Source organism: Ichthyophthirius multifiliis (assembly GCF_000220395.1).
Source record: "Ichthyophthirius multifiliis unplaced genomic scaffold scaff_1120509249445, whole genome shotgun sequence".
Classification (NCBI taxonomy): Eukaryota; Ciliophora; class Oligohymenophorea; order Hymenostomatida; genus Ichthyophthirius; species Ichthyophthirius multifiliis.
In genome coordinates this window covers 1-20,535 of record NW_004087708.1, presented here as the reverse complement: position 1 = coordinate 20,535, position 20,535 = coordinate 1, and the positions used below count along the sequence as shown (strand labels likewise).

At 20.6% G+C, this 20,535-nt stretch overlaps 2 protein-coding genes across 2 annotated transcripts, besides 26 other annotated features; both read left to right on the top strand. All coding sequences in view use genetic code 6, as the record gives it.

The window, feature by feature from the left end:
- Positions 1-251: 251 nt before the first annotated feature.
- Positions 252-346: a microsatellite.
- A 573-nt stretch (positions 347-919) lies between these two features.
- IMG5_004590 (protein kinase domain protein) lies at positions 920-5,956 on the top strand (the record flags this gene model as incomplete). The annotated part of the gene is made up of 6 exons (XM_004039912.1): positions 920-1,064; positions 1,222-1,290; positions 3,880-4,478; positions 4,529-5,326; positions 5,484-5,551; positions 5,899-5,956. 6 exons carry the CDS (start codon positions 920-922, stop codon positions 5,954-5,956), a joined length of 1,737 nt encoding a protein of 578 aa, XP_004039960.1.
- Positions 1,099-1,190: a microsatellite.
- Positions 1,180-1,217: a microsatellite.
- Positions 1,708-1,781: a microsatellite.
- Positions 1,712-1,828: a microsatellite.
- Positions 1,761-1,805: a microsatellite.
- Positions 3,345-3,392: a microsatellite.
- Positions 3,454-3,491: a microsatellite.
- Positions 3,545-3,643: a microsatellite.
- Positions 5,335-5,427: a microsatellite.
- Positions 5,421-5,456: a microsatellite.
- Positions 5,957-6,213: 257 nt separating the features above from the next.
- IMG5_004580 (hypothetical protein) lies at positions 6,214-17,444 on the top strand (the record flags this gene model as incomplete). The annotated part of the gene is made up of 9 exons (XM_004039911.1): positions 6,214-6,369; positions 6,420-6,728; positions 6,773-7,796; positions 7,844-8,363; positions 8,502-9,462; positions 9,647-13,081; positions 13,122-13,388; positions 13,469-17,272; positions 17,322-17,444. 9 exons carry the CDS (start codon positions 6,214-6,216, stop codon positions 17,442-17,444), a joined length of 10,599 nt encoding a protein of 3,532 aa, XP_004039959.1.
- Positions 6,371-6,408: a microsatellite.
- Positions 6,487-6,531: a microsatellite.
- Positions 8,368-8,484: a microsatellite.
- Positions 8,380-8,487: a microsatellite.
- Positions 9,542-9,606: a microsatellite.
- Positions 13,391-13,451: a microsatellite.
- Positions 13,395-13,455: a microsatellite.
- Positions 17,274-17,315: a microsatellite.
- A 1,315-nt stretch (positions 17,445-18,759) lies between the features above and the next one.
- Positions 18,760-18,812: a microsatellite.
- Positions 18,770-18,812: a microsatellite.
- Positions 18,772-18,812: a microsatellite.
- A 772-nt stretch (positions 18,813-19,584) lies between these two features.
- Positions 19,585-19,654: a microsatellite.
- Positions 19,593-19,639: a microsatellite.
- A 60-nt stretch (positions 19,655-19,714) lies between the features above and the next one.
- Positions 19,715-19,769: a microsatellite.
- Positions 19,731-19,818: a microsatellite.
- Between the last annotated feature and the right edge of the window lie 717 nt (positions 19,819-20,535).

Genomic DNA, 20,535 nt, shown 5'->3' with positions numbered 1-20,535 from the left:
TATGAATATTGATTGTAAATACAATTAAAAAATCGAAAAATATTCTCTGGAATTGAAAAAAATAATGGATATGAGAAATCTAATATTCCCTAAAATAATAAATAATAATAAAATCTTAAAAAAAGAAAAAATTGATGAATATACTTTGAAATTTATAAAAGAAATAAAAAAAAACAATAAATTTATGTAACAAAAAAATATTATTTAAAATAATTTGTAAAATAAAGTTATAAAAACTTTCCGAAAATGTCAAATAATAAGAATGTAATAAAGAAAAATAATAAGATATTAATAAAGAAAAATAATAAGAATGTAATAAAGACTAAAAATAAGAATGTAATAAAGATGTAACACTCGAAAATAATCTAGTTTTGCCAACAATCTATAATCTAACAACTAAAAAACGACCTCCACTATATAAAAACATAAGCACAAAAATACTACCATCAAATGAAAAGTAAAACCTTATTGAAAACTATAAATTCGGACCTATAATAGGTGAAAAAAAAAAAACCAAATTAATATATATAATTATATGTAAAAAAAAATAAAAAATAGGAACGGGTAGTCATGCGATCGTAAAACTAGGAAAAGATAATAAAAACAATTAAAAAGTGGCAATAAAACTATATGAAAAATATAAACTTAACGATAACTAAAAAAAATAAAATGTCGAAAGAGAAATAGAAATTCTAAAAAAACTCGATCATCCTTCCTGTATAAAACTTCGAGATATAATAAATACAGACCGACAAGTAAAAAAAAACAGTGTTTTATTATTAGAAAATAGATTAATATAGTTATGGATTATGCAGGTCAGAATTCTCTTTATTCTTATATGAAATTACAGCAAGAAAGAAAAATTCCGGAAAAAGATGCAAAATGTATATTCAAGTAAATAGTGGAAGGAATTTAATATATGCATTCTTAAAATATTGTACATAGAGATATTAAACTAGAAAATATATTACTAGATGATAAAAATAATGCTAAAATAATAGATTTTGGATTTTCAATTATAACCTAGCCATTATAAAAATTGAAAATATTTTGTGGAACTCCAAGTATGAAAATATAACTATATATAACTATAAACTAATATATATATATATATATATATTTATATTTATATTTATATTTATATTTATATTTATATTTATATTTATATTTATGTTTATGTTTTTTTATATAATTATTTTTTTATTAATTAATTTTTTCTAGATTATATGGCTCCTGAAATCGTTGCATAAAAAAGTTATTGTGGATTTTAAGTTGATGTTTGGGCATTAGGTATACTTTTATATGTTATGCTTTGTGGTAAGTTTCCTTTTAAAGGAAATGATGATAAAAGTTTATTCAAATAAATTTAAAAAGGAGATATTTATTTTCCGTAATATTTAAGTTAAGAAGCTAAAAATTTAATTTCTAAAATAATAAATGTGAATTAAGATGATAGAATTAAAATCGAATAGGTTTCAAATTTAATTTATTTATATTTTATAAACAAATTTCTTTTATCAAATAAAATAGATTCTTTAAGATGATTGGTTTTAATAATGAAATAATATCTATACATTTTAATTTATTGTTTTATTAAAAAAAATGAATATTTTTTAATAAATTAGAATTTTACATATTTACATTTAATATATTAATTTTTATAAAACAATTATTATTAATTTCTTTATTTATAAAATGCATTTTCTTTTTAATTTAAATTTAAAATAAATAAATATTATAAATTTAAGGTATAATCAAATTAAATAAATATTTAAATTTAAAATAAATAATTATTATAAATTTAAGGTATAATCAAATTAAATAAATAATATATTAGTAATATTTTATTTAAACGTGCCTATTTATATTTTTTTATACTTTTTTTTAATAAAAAGTTAATTTTAAATTACAAATACACAATAATCTTTTTTCTTATATAAAAAAATACAAATTGCTTGTATTAATTATAATCTAAAAGCAATAATATATGTATTAAATATAAAAACAAATATTTATAAAATAGAAATATATAATTATAACAAAAAATAAATACCTAAATTTTTATTATATTTTTTTTTATAAATAAGTATATTTTTAAACTGTGTTTAATATATAAAATTTTTAATAATAATGCAGACTAAATCATTTTTTAAGTAAAGGAATTTATGTAATAATATCTGTAATATATTGTATTTATACCTATTAAATTAATTGGTTTAATAATCTAAAGTATAATTAAAGGCAATTATTTTTCCTTTTAATTACTCTATTTTAGATATAAGATAATTAAAATTAAATATATGTATAATTCTTAATAGTAATTTATTGGCTCATTTGAGAATTATTGTATCAAATTTTGAGATATAAAAAAAGCAAAATAAGGCCAAATAAATAAATTTGAGAAAATCAATAATCGTCTATATTCTATATAATCGTTGTATTTATTATCAATAATTATAAAAAATAGTAATAACTATATATAAAAAAAATTGTTTAAAATTAAAGAGAATATTTTAAACATAAAATTGAAAATCAACTAAAGAATAGATTTAATACTCTTATTCAACGAAAATAATAGGTTTGTCTTTTTTTAAAAGCAAAAAAGAAATCTAGAAATAAAATTAGGAAGAACAAACTAATTTAGATGTTAAAAAAAATATTTAATCTCATTTTGAAAAATAAATATATTTATTTAAGATAGTAATTAATGATATGTAATATTAATCAAATTTTAAATCAATAAATGATTATAAAAACAATTTTATAAAAGATTTGAGTAAATTAAATTAATATTAAATATAAGATATAGATAACTTAAAGTCATAATGAAAATATAGAAAATAAACTTTGATGTTATTATTGAAAAAAATATTATAAACTGGAAAAAAAAAATATATATAATAATATTTATTGAAATATTATATTTGTAATATAAAAAATGGTATATTTTTTTGTTCAATTTAATTTAAATTAATTAATTAATAAAAAGAATTTTTTATTTATAATAAATTTACATTATATTTGAAAATAAATATTTAATATCTTAATAATTTTTATATATTAATTTTTTTAGAAAAATAATTTAATAATATATATATATTCACTAAACTTATAAATATAAAAAATATGGGCTTTATTTAAATTCTTTTATTTAAACAGATTTATAAATAAGATTTTTTAAAAAAAAATATAATTGAGTTTACTTTTAATAATATATAAAAAAAATACAAATAAATAAAATATAAATTCAAAAAATAAAACTAATAAAAGTAGAAATTTTTATATATCATAAGTAGTTTTAATAAAATTAAAATTTAAGCTTGAAATATTTATAATATAATCGCAATATATAAATATATTATTAATATATATTAAATGGATTTTTAAATATAAAGTTTTCAAAATTTTATATTAAATTTAATAATTATATAATAAAAATAATATAAACTATATAAATATAAATAATAATTAAAATAAGAAATATAATTAAATATTTCCATTTTAATAAATAAGGTAAAATTATTTTTATATTATATAATCGAAATATATATTATATATTATTATTAATATTCATATTTAAATTTTACATTAAAATATTCTTATATCTTATAAATAATATATTTTAATATTATATATTAATATTCTTTTATCGAATAACAAAAAAATTAATATTACAATAAGAAAATAGAAATCTTATTTTTTTTTTTTTTCAAATAAATTAAAAATAAAAATCCTTTGTTATTTTTTTATTTAAAAAAAATACATTAAAATATTTACTTTTCTTTAAAAAAAATTTTAAAAAAAGTTATATAAAAAAATAAAAATATGGATAAAAAAAGGAATATTTACTTCAATGTATAAAAACATTATTAAAATTAGACGAAGAGCCCAAAAGTTTAGCAAAGTCTCCAATACTTGACGAATTTATCGATAGTATAGAAAAGCAATCAATATCATTAGTATATTTACCCGGAAAAGGATTTAAAGTATACAAATATCAAGAAACTGTAGCCCCGGGAAATCAAATAATAACAATAAACAAAAATATTATTAATGAAATAATAACAGAAGAAAATATAAGCAGAATAATAAGTATTTCTTTAATGTCAAATGATCCTTTAGGGCAGTTTTATTAATATTTATGCTAGTTTTATATTCCAGCATTAAAAGATAAATCAAGCGAAGATATAAATAGAATTTTGGAAGAATTAAAAGTCTAATTAGATAGCTCTATTAATGGAATAGGAGATTCAGACGATATAGACGAAAATAATGTCAGAGGAATTTACAAGCCTATTGATGAATTTGATTTTTGGGTTAAAATTTAGACTAATTCAAGCCAAATTTAATTGTAGAAAAAATCAGGAAAAATTAATGAGTTTTTTGGATAAATAGATTCTTATTGGAGAGATTTAAAAAAAATTGAATTTTCCAAAATTTAAGAAGTAGTTGAAAAAACTATTCATATTATTGATAAAGTATACTTTTTTTTTTTATTTAAATAAAATATATTTATGTAAATTCAAAGGTTTGGAATATGGATTCTGGATATAATGGATATAATGAAAATAGAATGATAAAATTAATTGAGGTTTTTTAAATTTCGCTTGTTTAAAGATTTTAAGTGGAATTTAAAATTGAAGATGTTTGGGACTTGAATTAGATTTAAAATAAAATAAAATTGATTGAAGGGTAAAAGTTCTTGAAATCTTTTTTAGAAAAAATCAAATATTTAGTTAGTGTGAAATGGAAATAAGGAAGAAAATGGACAAGTCAAGCTTTTAATAATTAAATTATTGAAGGAAATATAATAAGAATAAGCGAGGTCATTTAGATTAGAGATTTTTATGAGTAGTTGAGTAAGATAGAAAATCTAAATGTCGATTATTAAAATATTTTTTAATAATTTAAAAGTATTAATTGCTTAAATAATTAAGTTGTTTAAGATGAATAATGGTAATAAATGAAATAAACATATAAAGAATAAATAAAAGTAAATATATTTTTTATGCTTTTTATTATTAATAAATAAAAAAAAAAATAGGAATTGATAAATCATGTTTAATCATTTTTAAAAAGAATATTTAGTAATATAAAAGGCAAATAAAATAATTAGGAAATCTTAGATATGTTTTAAAAGTGGAGTATTTTTTTTAATATAGAGGAAATTAAAATTGTATTAAGTACAGAAAGAAATTAAATAATTAATTGTTTAATAAATATTGTTGAAAAAATTAAATTAAGTTTTAGTTAAAAAAATAAATAAAATTTTGAATTTTCGAATTAAATTAATGATATTATATGGGCTTATAGTTTAAATTAAAAAGTAATAAAATATATATATATATATATATATATATATATATAATATAAATATAATATACAGTATATATATATTAATATATTTTACATATTTATAATATATATTTTTATTTATCTATATATTATTTTTTTATATTTTTATATGTTTAATATTAAATTAGCTTCATTCAATTATGGCTATTGGATCTTGCTTTAATGATATAAATAATTAATTTAATAAAAGTTGTGAGTTATTAATTTAATAAATTTAATCTTTTTAGAATGAATAATTTTATTTATGGAAAAATGAAATTGAAAAAAATTTAAGTTAATAAAGTGAAGATTAAAGTGCATAAATATGCGGAAATTAAATAGAAATAATTTTTATTAATAACTATATTAGTTTAAAATAATCTGATAAGCTTATATTTTTTATTAAAGATGTATCTTAATTAATCGAATTGAAAATTTTTAAAATTCCAGAAAACGTATTCACTGCATTTGAAAAAGGGAAATTATACTATAAATATTTTCTTAATTTTTAATAAGTAAAGCATATAATTTAAATTACATTATATATAAATATATTATATTTAGATAATAAATTTCTATAATTCTTTAAATGGTTAAATTATTCCAAGTTTAAAAGAAATGATTGAAGATAAAATGAAAAAATTCGAAGATTTATTAAAAAATAATCTAAAAAAAAAGGATAGTAATAAACTAATAATATACTTACTGGAGGAATTCTTTTTTGGAATAATACTGAAGAATTTGAAGATTTTATAAAAAAATGTTAAGAAAATATATAAGATATTATGAATGAAAATAAAAATTAAGAATGCTTCATTTACATTTAATTTAATAAGTATCGAATTTATTTGATTTAGATCTTGTTAAATATAGAAATCTATGGAAATAGAAAATCGAAAATATTAAAAAACATTAGAAAGTGGATGCTTAGGTAAAGATTAAGCTAAATGCAAATAGTGGAAAATTAATTGGGATTGTTAATTATATAAAGCTTTAGAACATTAATACTAAAGGGGTTTTTAACTTTTAGATTAAGTAAATTATAAAATTATATTAAATATAATATTATTATTATTTTTGTTAAGAATTTAGAAGAAATAAATGTTGATTTAGTACTTTAAGGAAAGAATATATAATTAAAACCTTCTTTAGAAGAAATAAAAGATAAATATTATAAAGAAATAAAAGTATTTATTAATTGGCCTGTTAAAGAAATATAAAGTTTCAGTGGAAACAGCGATATATATTAATAAATGCCAAAATAAAACACAGATTTCATAGTGTTAGTTTATTAAAAAGCCTATAACTTATTTACAATTTTATAAAATGAATTGTAATAATATAATCTTTGGAGTTAAATTGCTTAATTTGATATAGAAACTATAGAAGATAAAGTTAAAAAAAAAAAAAAAAAAAATTAAATTTTTTTTAAAAAAAGATCTAAAGTATGGAAGAATGGGAAATCAATATAAAATATATATAATAGAAAAGAGATGAAATCGAAAATATAGAAGATAATAAATAAATAAACTGTTTTAATATAAATATGAAGCCATTTAAATAAAATATGGATGATTGTTTATAAAACCTAATTGATAGTATAGTGAATATTTTAAAAAGTAGTGTAAAGAAAGATTGTGATTTAATTGAGGATTTCATTTCTGGAAGTCTCGAAAGACTTACCAATAAGCCCAAAAGTATGGAAGAGATGAATCAAGCAAGAAATTCATATATAGAATTAAAAGAAAAAAAAACTGAAATGGGGGATAAGATAAATAATATATAAAGTAAGAATAAAATATTAAAAAAAATTGTCGGATTTGTCTATAATATTGCAAATACTGAAAAAAGATGGGAAAATTTTGAAGTTGCAATAGGAGATTTTGATAGTATATTATTCGAATAGTCTAAATAAATCAGATAGGATATAGGAAAAAAAGGAGATTTTTTAAATTAAGAAATCGACAAGTTTTATACTAGATGGTAAAGTGTAAAACCGTAAAAAGTAGAAAAATTTGATAAAGAAAGTGCGAGGGAATTAGGTGTTAAAATGAAAGAAATGTAAAGCTAGTGGACAGATATTGAATAAAGGATCGATAATTTATCAAAAGATGCTAAACATTTCGAAATGAATGAATTTAAGTTTAATAATTTGTTAAATGTTAAAAATGATTTATCTTCAGGAGTAGTTTTTTTGTATTTTATTAATATAAATTTTTAAATAAAATTTAAAAAGGATTCTTAATGGGCATTGTTTGACAAATTTAATAGTGAACTAGAAAATTTAGAAAAAGAAGAATGGATTGTATTTAAAAGCAGATTATATGATTTTTAAGATTTCTTAGTTTAATGGGATGCTTAATTAAAACCTTTTGTTAATAAAACAGATCCTATAATACAATATATGACTGAATAAATATAAATATTTCATAAAATATGGACTTCTTTACGTCTATGTGTTGGTAATACAAAAATAATAATATATAAATATATCTAAAAAAAAAATTAGGTGATACATTCGAAAGGGAACATTGGAGAAGTCTATTTATACTTTTGAAAATTCCAAAAGAAATAAATTTAGAAAATTTAAAATTCGGCCATTTATTAGATGCTGAAAATCAACTTTTCGAAAAAACAAATGACTTAAAGGAATTAGTTGCCCGATCTTAAGGCGAAATATCACTCCGGGAAGCCATATAGGAATTAAAATAATGGTGCGATACATATTGTTTCGAATTAACTGAAAATATATCGAATAATCGAACCACTCCTTTAATTAAAGAATGGAAAGATCTATTAACTAAAGTATCAGATAATTAAAGTTTATTATTAAGTATGAAAGAAAGTAAGTTCATTGGAAGATTCGCAGACTAAATAGATTAATTCGAATAAAAACTAGGAGGAGTAGATGAATATTTAACTAAATTATAAATCATATAAAGAAAATGGGTTTATTTGGAACCCATTTTCGGTAGAGGAGCACTTCCAGCTGAATAAGGAAGATTTAGACGCTTAGATGATGATTTTAGGTAAATAAAATTTTGAATATATTTATATATATATATAAATATATGAAAATATAAATAAATATATATAAAAATAAAAATTTATATATATTTAATTATTTATATATATATATATATATATATATATTTAATTTTATTTAGATCTATAATGCTTAATATAGAAAAAGATCCAAGAGTAGTACTTTTATGTTAAATAGGAGGTATAAGAGATACTTTAGAAACTATATTAGATTAATTGGAGAGATGTTAGAAGGCTTTAAATGATTTTTTAGAAGAAAAAAGAAGCCGTTTTCCTAGATTTTATTTTTTAGGAGATGATGATTTATTGGAAATTCTGGGTTAAAGTTAAAACGCAAATGTAATTTAAATGCATTTGAAAAAACTTTTTGCAGGGATACACAAAGTGGAATTTGATAAAAAAATAGAATAAATACTATCTATGGTTTCTAGTTAGAAAGAAAGTGTTGTTTTATGTGAAAAAGTATAAATTTAAGAAAATGTAGAAAATTGGCTTTCTGAATTGTCTATTAAAATGGTCAAAACATTAAAAAATTCACTTAATTAATGCTTAGGGGAAGATTCGTTGTAAATAGAAAATTTCCCAAGTTAAATATTGTGTGTTAGAGAGGAAATTATGTTCAATTATTAAGCATTAGAAGCCATTAAGGAAGGAAAATTAGATTCTTTAAATCAAAATTTGAACAAAAAACTTGAATTTTATACTAAATAAGTAGGAGGAAGTGAACATTTAACGTCTTTGAAGCTAAAAGCGTTAATTTTAGACTTAATTCATCAAATTGAAGTAATAAATTTACTTATAAATGAAGAAGTTAAGGACGTATAAGACTGGAATTGGTACAAACAATTAAAATATTAAATGCAAGAAAAAATATGCGAAATAACAATGTGTAGAGCTAAATTTAATTACACTTATGAATATTAAGGAAATGCTCCAAAACTTGTGCATACTCCCCTAACTGATAAATGTTATTTAACATTAACACAAGGAATGGATATGGGTTACGGAGGAAATCCATATGGTCCAGCAGGTACAGGAAAAACTGAATCTGTAAAAGCCTTAGGTTAAGCTTTTGGAAGATAAGTAAAAATAAAAAAATATAACTATATAGATATAAATTTATAAATGTATATATGTAAATAAATATAAATTTTTTTTTTATTATATATATATATATATATATATATATATATATATATATATATTTATATATTTATTTATTTATATTCTAATGTAATAATATATATGCTTTTTTGTTTTATCTAAGGTTCTTGTATTTAATTGTGACGAGGGTCTTGATTTTAAAAGTATGGGAAGAATATTTATTGGTTTAGTAAAATGTGGGGCTTGGGGATGTTTTGATGAATTTAATCGTTTATTAGAGGAATAATTGTCAGCTATTTCTTAATAAATATAAATAATATAATGGGCTATAAAAGAAGATGAAAAAACAATGCATTTAATGTCGCAAATAGTCGAAGTAAACAGAAATTCGGGTATTTTTGTCACTTTAAATCCAGCAGGAAAAGGGTACGGAGGACGTAGTAAACTTCCTGATAATTTAAAATAGCTTTTTAGACCTGTGGCTATGTCTGTACCTGATAACGAGATTATTGCGGAAACTTTACTATACTCCGAAGGTTTCAAGAACGCGAAAGATTTAGCTTAAAAAGTTATTTCTGTTTTTACATTGAGTAAATAGTTACTTTCTCCCTAATAACACTATGATTGGGGCTTGAGGGCTTTAAAAACTATACTAACGGTAGCCGGATAATTAATTTAAAGAGAGAAAAATCAAAAAATTACCAAAGAAGTTGAATATGAGCTAGTTATTAAAGCTATTAGAATCAATACTATGAGTAAATTGACTTTCTAAGATACGCAGAAATTCGTTTCTTTACTAGAAGATGTTTTCCCAGGCACGATTTCAGGCGATATCCTTTATGAATAAATAAGTGAAGTTTCAAAAGAAGTTTTGAGGGAAAATAGACTTGATATAATTGAAACATAAATCCAAAAAATCCTGTAATTCTACGAGGCTACAAAATAGCGTATGGGGGTAGTTTTAGTAGGTCCTTCCGGTTGTGGGAAAACTACTATATGGAAAACTCTAAAAAAAGCATATGAGAAAATCGGCTAGTAAGTAAAAATATACATCATGAACCCCAAAAGTATGCCCAGAAGTCAACTACTAGGTCTCATGAATAATGATACTAGAGAATTTTCGGAAGGTGTATTGACATCAAGTGCCAGAGAAGTAGTAAAAAACCCTGCCGATGTAATAAATTGGATAATATGTGATGGAGATATAGACCCTGAATGGATTGAGAGTTTAAATAGTGTGTTAGATGATAATCATTTACTTACTTTACCTACTGGGGAGAGGATTTCATTTGGGGATAATGTAAATTTTATATTCGAAACTAATGATTTATAGTTTGCATCACCTGCTACTGTAAGTAGAATGGGAATGATTTTTTTAAATTAGGAAGATATTAAGGTTCAGAGTGTAGTTTTAAAGTGGCTATCTTTAGGAAACAATTAAAATTAAGATTTATTAAAGGAATTTTTAGATTAGTTTTTTTATAAAATTTTGGATTTTGTATCTGAATTTGAAGATGAATAAATTGTTAATACTACCAAAATTGGACTGGTTAATAATGTACTTTCCCTTTTATAAAATGTATAGACGAAAAATTAATTCTTTGTGTAGATTTTGAAGGGTTTCGCAAGTAATTTCCCCTAATAAATAAGAAGTAAAATTGCTAAGTTTATATTTGATTTAGGAAATATATCAGCTCCAGTAGATATTAATTTATTCCCTTTAGATTTTTATATAACGGAAGATTCTTAATAATTAAAAGCTATAAAAAGTCATTAATAAACTGAGAATATTTAAAATGAAGATTTCGCAAATAATAATGAGGAAAATCCTCTTCCCATAAAAACTATAGGACTATAAAGTGACATAGAATTAATAAAACCCTGGATTTTAAACTGCCAGCCTTTTATAATTTGCGGACCTGAAGGGTGTGGTAAAAGTATGTTGATTAGAAGTTCTTTTGAAATATTAAAAAACTTAAACTAGAAAATAAGTATAGCTACTATATTTTGCAACGCCTAGACAACTGCTTAATAAATAATATAAAAATTAAACTAAATTTGTATAAAAGGAACTTTTGCATAAGGAAGAATTTTAAAGCCTAAAGAAGCTTCTCGATTGGTAATTTATCTAAAAGATATTAATTTACCGAAACCCGATAAATACTTGACTATTTAATTAATAGCTTTTCTTTAACAAATAATTACCCATAAAGGCTACTATGATGATTCTTTAGAGTTCATTTACTTAGACGAAAAAATATAAATAGTATGCTCAATGGCACCTCCTTCGACTATTGGAAGACATTAAATTTCAACTAGGTTTACTGCTAATGTAAGGATTCATTATATGTAATATCCTAAAAAAGAGGAATTATGTGAAATTTATGAATGTTTTTTTTTAAAAAATAACCTTAAAAATAATAATATGGAAAAAAAAATGGCTAATACACTAATAGAACTTTATTTTGGAATAACAAAAATATTTAATGTAGACTAATAAAGACACTATAATTTTACGCCAAGAAATTTAACTTAGATTGTTTTCGGAATGAGTAAATATGAAAACGATTAATAAATTATTGAGTCTTTTTTGAATGAAATTAATAAAACTTTTAAAGATAGATTAATTAATATTCAATAGTAAAATTAATTTGATGAATTTGTTTATAATTTATTGAATTAAAATTTCCAAGTTCAAAAAAATTCGCTTAAAGACATTTACTTTGCCTATTAAAATAACAAATTTACTAAATTATCCAAAAAAGATTATATTTAATACCTATAATAAGGCCTGATGTTATATGAAAGGGAATTTAAGGAGATGAAACTGCATTTATTAGATGAAATTTTATCACTTTTATCTAGTCTAGACCGTGCTTTATCCCTAGGAGGAGGTATTTTATTATGTGGGAAGAGCGGGATAGGTCGAAGAAGCTGTTTAAGTTTAATTTGTGCAATTTTAAGGATGGAAATAAACTCTCCTTGTACTATGAGAGATTATTCAGTTAGGGATTTTAAAAAAGAATTGAAAATAATACTCGAAAAAGCTGCAGTTTAAAATAAGTAAATGGTTTTATTTATAGAAGACCACCATGTATAAAAATCCGAATTTTTGGAAATTATAAACAGTCTAATTTCTTGTGGAGAAATACCCGGTTTATTTTCACAAGAAGAAATCGAGCATTCTTTTTCGAATAATATAGAAGATATTAGAAGGGAATATTACGGAAAAAGCTTATATGAGATTTTCTGTTTAAGAGTAAAGTAAAATCTCAGAGTAGTCCTAAACATGGACTTTACTAGTAAAGAATTCGGCAATAATTGTGCTTAAAATCCTGCTTTTTTTGCTAAATGTACTGTTATTTGGTTAAGTGAATGGAAATAAGAGTCTATGAAAGTTATTTTAATGAATGAATTATAGGAAGGATTATTTAAATAAGTTTAAAATGAAAAATAATAGGAAAACATTGTTAATTAGATTATTAATATTCATGATTTGGAAGTTAAGGAAAATCAAGCAGCCCCTTTAAAATTCTTTTAATTTGTAGAAACATATAAAAAGATTTTTGAAGGAAAAATTAATTCAAGAGGATCTAAAGTATTTAATTTAATATATATAAATTTTTAAATATATATAGAGTTAACATCTTAAATAAGGCCTAAAAAAATTACAAGAAGCTAAAGATATGGTCGATTAATTAGGAAAATAAGCCCAATAAAAATAAAAAGAATTAGCTTAAAAATAAGCGGAAGCAGATACTGCTTTAGTTTAAATTTCAAAAGCAATGTAAGACGCAGCTGATAGAAAATAAGAATGTGAGCAAATCAAGCATTTCTTATAATCAGAGGAAGTAAAAATATAAGATTCAAGGATAGAAGTAGCTGAATAATTAAAAGATGTCTAAGTAATAAAATATAAATATATATAAACAAATATAAATAAATATAAATAAATATAAATATAAATAAATATTTATAATTCTAGCCATTAGTAGAAGCAGCTTAAAAATCAGTTTAAGGAATTTAAAAAGGTGATTTAGATTTTCTCAGAAACTTAAAAATGCCTCCACCTGTTATACATAATATTATGCGAGCAGTTCTTCGTGTATTTGAAAATAATGATGATCGTTGGACTGAAATAAAAAAATTTTTAGGCAATAGATAGGTTTTAGAACAAATAATTAACTTTGATCCTTCTATAATAACACCTAAAGTCAGAAGAGAGGTATAAATAGCTATAAATGAGAACGAATCTTCTTTTAGAAAGGAAGTTTCTTATAATGCCTCGAAAGCTGTTGGTCCTATGGCTGAATGGGTATTGGCTATATTAAAATATTCTGAAGTAATCGAAAAAGTTCTTCCTTTATAATAAAAATTATAAAAATTCGACCAGAAATTAAACGATAGTAAATAGAAACTAAAAGAAAATGAAAACGAACTAATAAAGCTGGAATAAAAAGTAGAAAGTTTAAAAGATAATTTTTCCCAAAAAACCTCCGAAGCCCAAAAACTCAAATCAGATTTAAAAAAAGAAGAAGAAACCCTAAATATTGCCTCTTCACTTTTATCTAAATTAGCCGACGAAAAAATAAGATGGGAACACCAATCTTTATAAATAGAAACAGAATTTCAGACTTTCCCATAAAACTCCTTATTAGCAGCTGCTTTTACCACTTATTTACCTCAAAAAGACGAAAACTAGCGTGAAAAAGCGCTTCTCAAATGGAAAAAAAGCTCTAATAATAGCGCATTTAACTACTTAAAATTCCTCACTACAGAGTAATAAATACTCAAATGGAAGCAAGAATCTCTCCCTTCAGACTCTCTTACACTTGAAAATACTTTAATTTTACAAAATACATCTAAAACTGCTTTAATGATAGATCCAAATGGTTAGGCTACTTCTTGGTTAAAAAAAACACACTCAAATTTAGAAATACTAAATTTTTAAGATTAAAAATTCTCGAATCAACTAGAATTAGCAGTTCTTTTCGGAAAAACACTCCTGATTTAAGAAATGGACAAAATAGAACCTATTCTAGTCCCTATTTTAAGAAAAGATTTGATCCATTAAGGGCCTAGGTGGGTTATCTAAATAGGTGATAAATACATTAATTTTTCTGAAAATTTTGTTCTTTTCTTAGCGACAAGGAATTCTTCTATATAAATATAATAATCAATACAGGCTTAAATATGCATTATTAATTACTCAGTGACTAAAAGTGGGCTTGAAGGTAAATTATTGTCTATAATAATAAACCATGAATAGCCTGATTTAGAAAATAAAAAACAGGAGCTTCTCGAAAACGAATAAAGCCTAAAAATTCAACTTGCAGACCTAGAAAAAACACTACTAGAAGAACTAGCAAATTCTTAAGGAAATATACTAGAAAATACCGTCCTTTTAGAAAGCCTGAATCAAACTAAAGCCAAAAGTTAAACTATTACTATTAGTTTAGCCGAAAGTACCAAGCTTTAGGAAAATCTAGATACATAAAGAGAAGTATATAGGACTTTGGCTATAAAAGGTGCTTAATTATTCATTACTATAAGCGATTTATCTAAAATAAACAATATGTACAGATTTTCATTATAATATTTCATCAATTTATTCTCTTAATGTCTAAATACACCAAAAAAAGCTTCCGAAATAAACCAAAAACTAAAAGAATCTGAAAACCAATTAAATAAAATAATCTTCAACAATATTGCAAGTTCCCTTTTTAAAGCCGATCGAATGACCCTTTCCCTTCATTTAATAAATGATATTTTCCCTTAATTTTTTGCTGAAAATGAATACTAGTTTTTCCTTGGAAATATACTTTCTATAGAAAACCAAAACACTAATTTCCCTAAGTTTCTGCCTTAAGAAAATCGCGAACAATTCTCTTCATTTATAAGTACCTTCCCTTAATTAAATAATTAATTAAACTTCACATAAAATGCTAAAGAATGGGAAAAATGGTCCAAAACTCTCGAATGTGAAAAAGCCTTCCCCTAAAACATCAACATAACTCCCTTTTAAAAAGTCCTTGTAGTCCAGATATTCCGTCCAGAGAGACTTCAGACCTCTCTAAACGATTTTATATGCGAAATTCTCTAATTATAGTCACTTTCAGGCAATTAATTTTCCTTTTAATCCCTAAATAAAGACGAGCCTTCCCTATTTATCCTTTCTCCCGGTTCTGACCCTTCTACAGAACTCGAAGAATACGCAAATTAAGAAATCGGAAGAGAAAACTATATATCTATGTCTATGGGAGGTAATTAAAACGACATAGCTTTAGAAAAACTACGCGAAGCATAGAACAAAGGTCTTTGGATTTGCTTAAAAAACCTCCATTTAGTCACCAGTTGGCTCCCAGTATTAGAAAAAGAGATTAAAAACACCCTCTAGAACGAAACTACTCACAAAAACTACCGCGTTTTCCTCACGACGGAGCCTCACGAGAAATTCCCTGCTATATTATTAGAAACATGTCAAAAAATATCATATGAATCACCCCCTGGAGTCAAAAAAGGTATCGAGAGGATACTAAATGGCTGGAATAATGAATTATTATCAAAAGGAAATACCAAAAGAGCCCAATTGATGTTCTCAGCGAGTTTTTTTCACTCCATTTTGGTAGAAAGAAGGACTTTTATACCCTAAGGATGGTCTAAAATATATGAATTTTCCTATGGTGATTTGCGTGCGGCCATTTAAATTATTGAAAACCTACATAATGACAATAATTTTAGTTGGAAAACACTACATGGTTTATTCGAAAATGCAATCTATGGAGGAAGAATAGACGAGTTTTTCGATATGAGAGTTTTAAGGGCATATATAGACTAATATTTTAATGAAAAAATACTCAACGGAACTTTTTTAATTGGAAATCTAATAAAAATGCCCCAAAGTAATAATATTAATGACTTCTAGGCTATAATTGAAGAAAAAATGCCCGAAAATGATACTCCATTGCTTTTTGGGCTTCCTTAAAATATAGATAAAGCTGTTTAAAGGTATAATACATAAAGATTAATAGAAAATTTAAAAAAAATAAAAAAAACATCTCTTTTAGAATTAAAATTCGACAAAATTTAATGGCTTTAAAATCTCGAACCGATTTTCCTTTTATGGAATACCCTAAATAAAAACATAAAAAACCTACCATAGATTAAAAACCAAGACCTATTAACTAACGATCCTATAGAGTCTTTTGTATTTTTGGAAGCCTAGTAATCTTTCCTTATGTTAGAAAAAATAAACTAATAGATAAATAATCTATAAAAAGTACTCGAAGGAAATGCACTATTAACAACCGAAATTCATCAGACCGGAAATGACCTTATGTTAGGTAATATACCCGAAAAATGGCTAAAAATATGGGAAGGAGCTGAAAATCCATCTTAATGGTTAAAAGGCTTTACTACGAGAGTGTCTTAGTTAAAAAAATGGTTAGAAAATACTAAAAATAATACTCTAGTAAATAATAGTGTCAATTTAGCAGATTTATTCCATCCGGATGTTTTTTTGAATGCAGTGAGGTAAAAAAGTGCTAGATTAATGAAAAAACCATTAAACGATTTAAAAATAGTATGCTCTTTTGATAATAAGAAAATTTAAAGTCTATGTCCAATTGTAATTAAAGTTAGTAATTTGTTACTTTAAGGGTGTAATATTGAAGGCGAATTTTTGTAAGATGGAGGTAGTGACATTCCAGAGTTTATTTGTTTAGAAGAATTATATTTTGGATTTGTGGAGAAAAAATAAGGGGATATTTATGATTAGAAAAGCTTAGGGGTTTTTTATTTATTTCTTTTTATTTTTTTATATATTTATTTTTTTAAAGGAATTCCCGATTTTTGCTAATATTTTTAGAGAATAATTGATTGCTAAAGTTAATTTGCCGATTAAAGGATGTTTTAATAAAAAAGTATTAGCGGGAGTTGCTATTATTTTGTAAAATAATTGATTTTTTGCGATTTTTTTTGTTATTTGATATTTTTTTTTATTTAAAAATAATTATTTATAAGTTAAAAAAACAAAAAATTATTTTCACATTTTTTTATTATATATTTTATTTTTTTAAAAAAAGAATCTTATTTTCAAAATTATATTAATTAATTAGAATTATTATATTTAATTTTAAATTATCTTTTTAATTTTGATTTTCAAAAATTCTATCTTAGTTGTATTTATTTATAAATAAAATAATTTTAATTTAAGTTGTTAATTCTTAATATTTAATTATAATATTAGAATTTTATTTGTGGTAATAAAACTTATTATTATATATTTATTTATTTATTCAAATAATACAAAATATAATAAACTTTTAATTTCTATATATATATTTTAGATAAATTAAGTATTAAATATTAATTGTGTTTATTATATTACGAATATATGATAAAATTTATATTTTTATATTTTTAAATATTTCTAAAATTTTTAATAATTATTTTATTAAATATACAATTACAAATAGTAAAACAATGAATAATAAATATTTATTAAAAAAATTATAAATATTTGCAATCTATTTATAAAATAACTTAAAATAATAAAATTTAATTAAAAGTTAAGTAAAAATTACTTGAATGATTAATAAAAATTTCTGATTTATATGAATATATATAATTTTTCACAAAAATTTAATATAAAATAAATAATACTTTTAATAAAAATTTACTTATCAATTATAAACTGGCATAAAAAATTCAATATATGAAGATACATAACAAAAAGTCAAAATAATATTCTCTTATAAGAATAAAATTCATAGTATTATGTATTTAAAATAATTTAAAAAAATAACTTTAGTAGTCATATAAAAGTATCTTATTTTAATCTATAAAAAACTTAATATTTAAAACATAATTTTTTTCAATAAAAGTAATAAAAGTAATTAAGCAAAATATTTTTATTAAGTATTATATATATATATAAATATTTAAATAAACAATAAAAACATTAAAACATACAATGAAGTAAAAAATTTAAATTTCAGTGATATAATTTAAAAAACTAAATTAAGGTTTATAAAAATGATATTAATAATTTTTAATAAATAAAATAAATCAACAAATTTTAAATAAAAATAAGATATATATTTTTATTAGAAAATAGAGATATTCTTTTATAAAAAGAATTATATAAATTTAAAAATGTCTATTAAATTAAATTAATCAGAAATTAATTATAATTTTTTTTATATAAAATCTTTTATATTTAATAATAATATGATATTTTTATTTTTATTTAATAATCTTAACAAATATTTATGCTTATTAAATTTAAAATATTATAAAATATTAATAAATATTATAATATATAATAATTAAAAAGACAAAAAGACAAAAATGTTTTTAATAAAGATATATATATTTATTATTTATTTTTAATAATTATTTTTATTTAAATATATAATTTTCTTTATTTATAAAATTAACTAAAGATAAAATAAAATAGAAATAAATTATTTAAAATTATATATTTTTATTTATATTATTATTAATTATTTTATAAAAATAGAAATTATAAATAAAAAATTAAAAAGAAATTAAATTTTTATTTAGGAATAAATATAATATTTAATTTATTTTTAAAAATGAATAAATTTATTGTTTAAAATATATATTTTTTATGAATTAAAAAATTTTATATTTATATAAATTATAAATGTTTACTAATTATATTATTTTTTTTCAATTTTTTTTTTAATTTAATAGAATTATTTATTCATTCTTTATTACCGTTTGTAAATATTTATATAATTTAATAAGCCAAATAATATATTTAATCTAAATTATATGTTTTATCTTAAGGTTAATGTCTATTTATTAGCCAAAAGTTATAATTAAATATATTTTTAGTTATATAATTTTAATTTTTTTCTATTTGTTCTTTTAATATATTTTTTATTATTATAGCTTAAGTTATGCGCTCATTCTGCAATTGTATCTAATAGTATTTATTTAATAATATCATCTAATATTAATAAAATTAAACACTTTGAAAAAAAATTATATTTTTTATAATATAAAGAAATAATTTATTTTAAATATTTAATTTTATATTATTTTTATTTATATATAAAAATGATTATTAATAATAGAATATATTAATTAAATATAATTAAAAAAATATTAATTAAATAAATAAAAATAAAAAAAAATAATTGAGAAAGAAAAATATATTAAATCGTCAGCTTTTTATACAAAAATTAATTTATTTTATAGAAAAAATATAATAAAAGATAAAATTAAAATTTATATAATATATAAAATAAAAATATTATTTATTATAATTTAAATTATTTAATATAATTATGAAAATAAAAATTTTCAATACTATTTTAAAAAAATAAAAAAGATAAAATACATATATCTAATAATTTTTATGATTCAAACCAATAATTACAAACAATATTATAGAAAATAATACAAATTATTTATAATTATTATTTTTAATTTTCTAATATATTTTTAATTTTAAAGAACGTTTTTTTTATATTTATTTTTTTATTTTTCTATCTTTTTTTAATTCGTATAATATTCTCTAAATTATCAATGTAAGCATTCTTACTTTTTAATATTTGATGATTTCTGTATTTTAAGCATATATATATGAGTTCATTAAAGCTTGTATTAATTTAAATAATTAAATGAGGAGATATAGTATTTTTACTAGATATCTTTGCAATTAAATATTTTCTTGAGTATATTAGTAAATTATTTTTGTTAAAGTGAATTTTGTTCAAAAAAAACTAAATTCTTTTGATTTTTTAAATTGAATAAGAAAATTTAATATTTATTGCTTTATATTATAGTAAAAAATATGGAAAATATTAATAAATTTTAGAAATTTAATTATCATTAATTATACTTTAAAATACCATTTAAATAGTAGTATATTTATTATTAAATTATTTATATCTAAATAAGATTCTTTAAAATATAATAAAGCTTATATAGAATTTTAAATTATTTCTTTTTAAAATCATAGTGTTAATAATAAATAAATATTTAGTCTAAAGTAATATTAATACCTTTATAAATTAA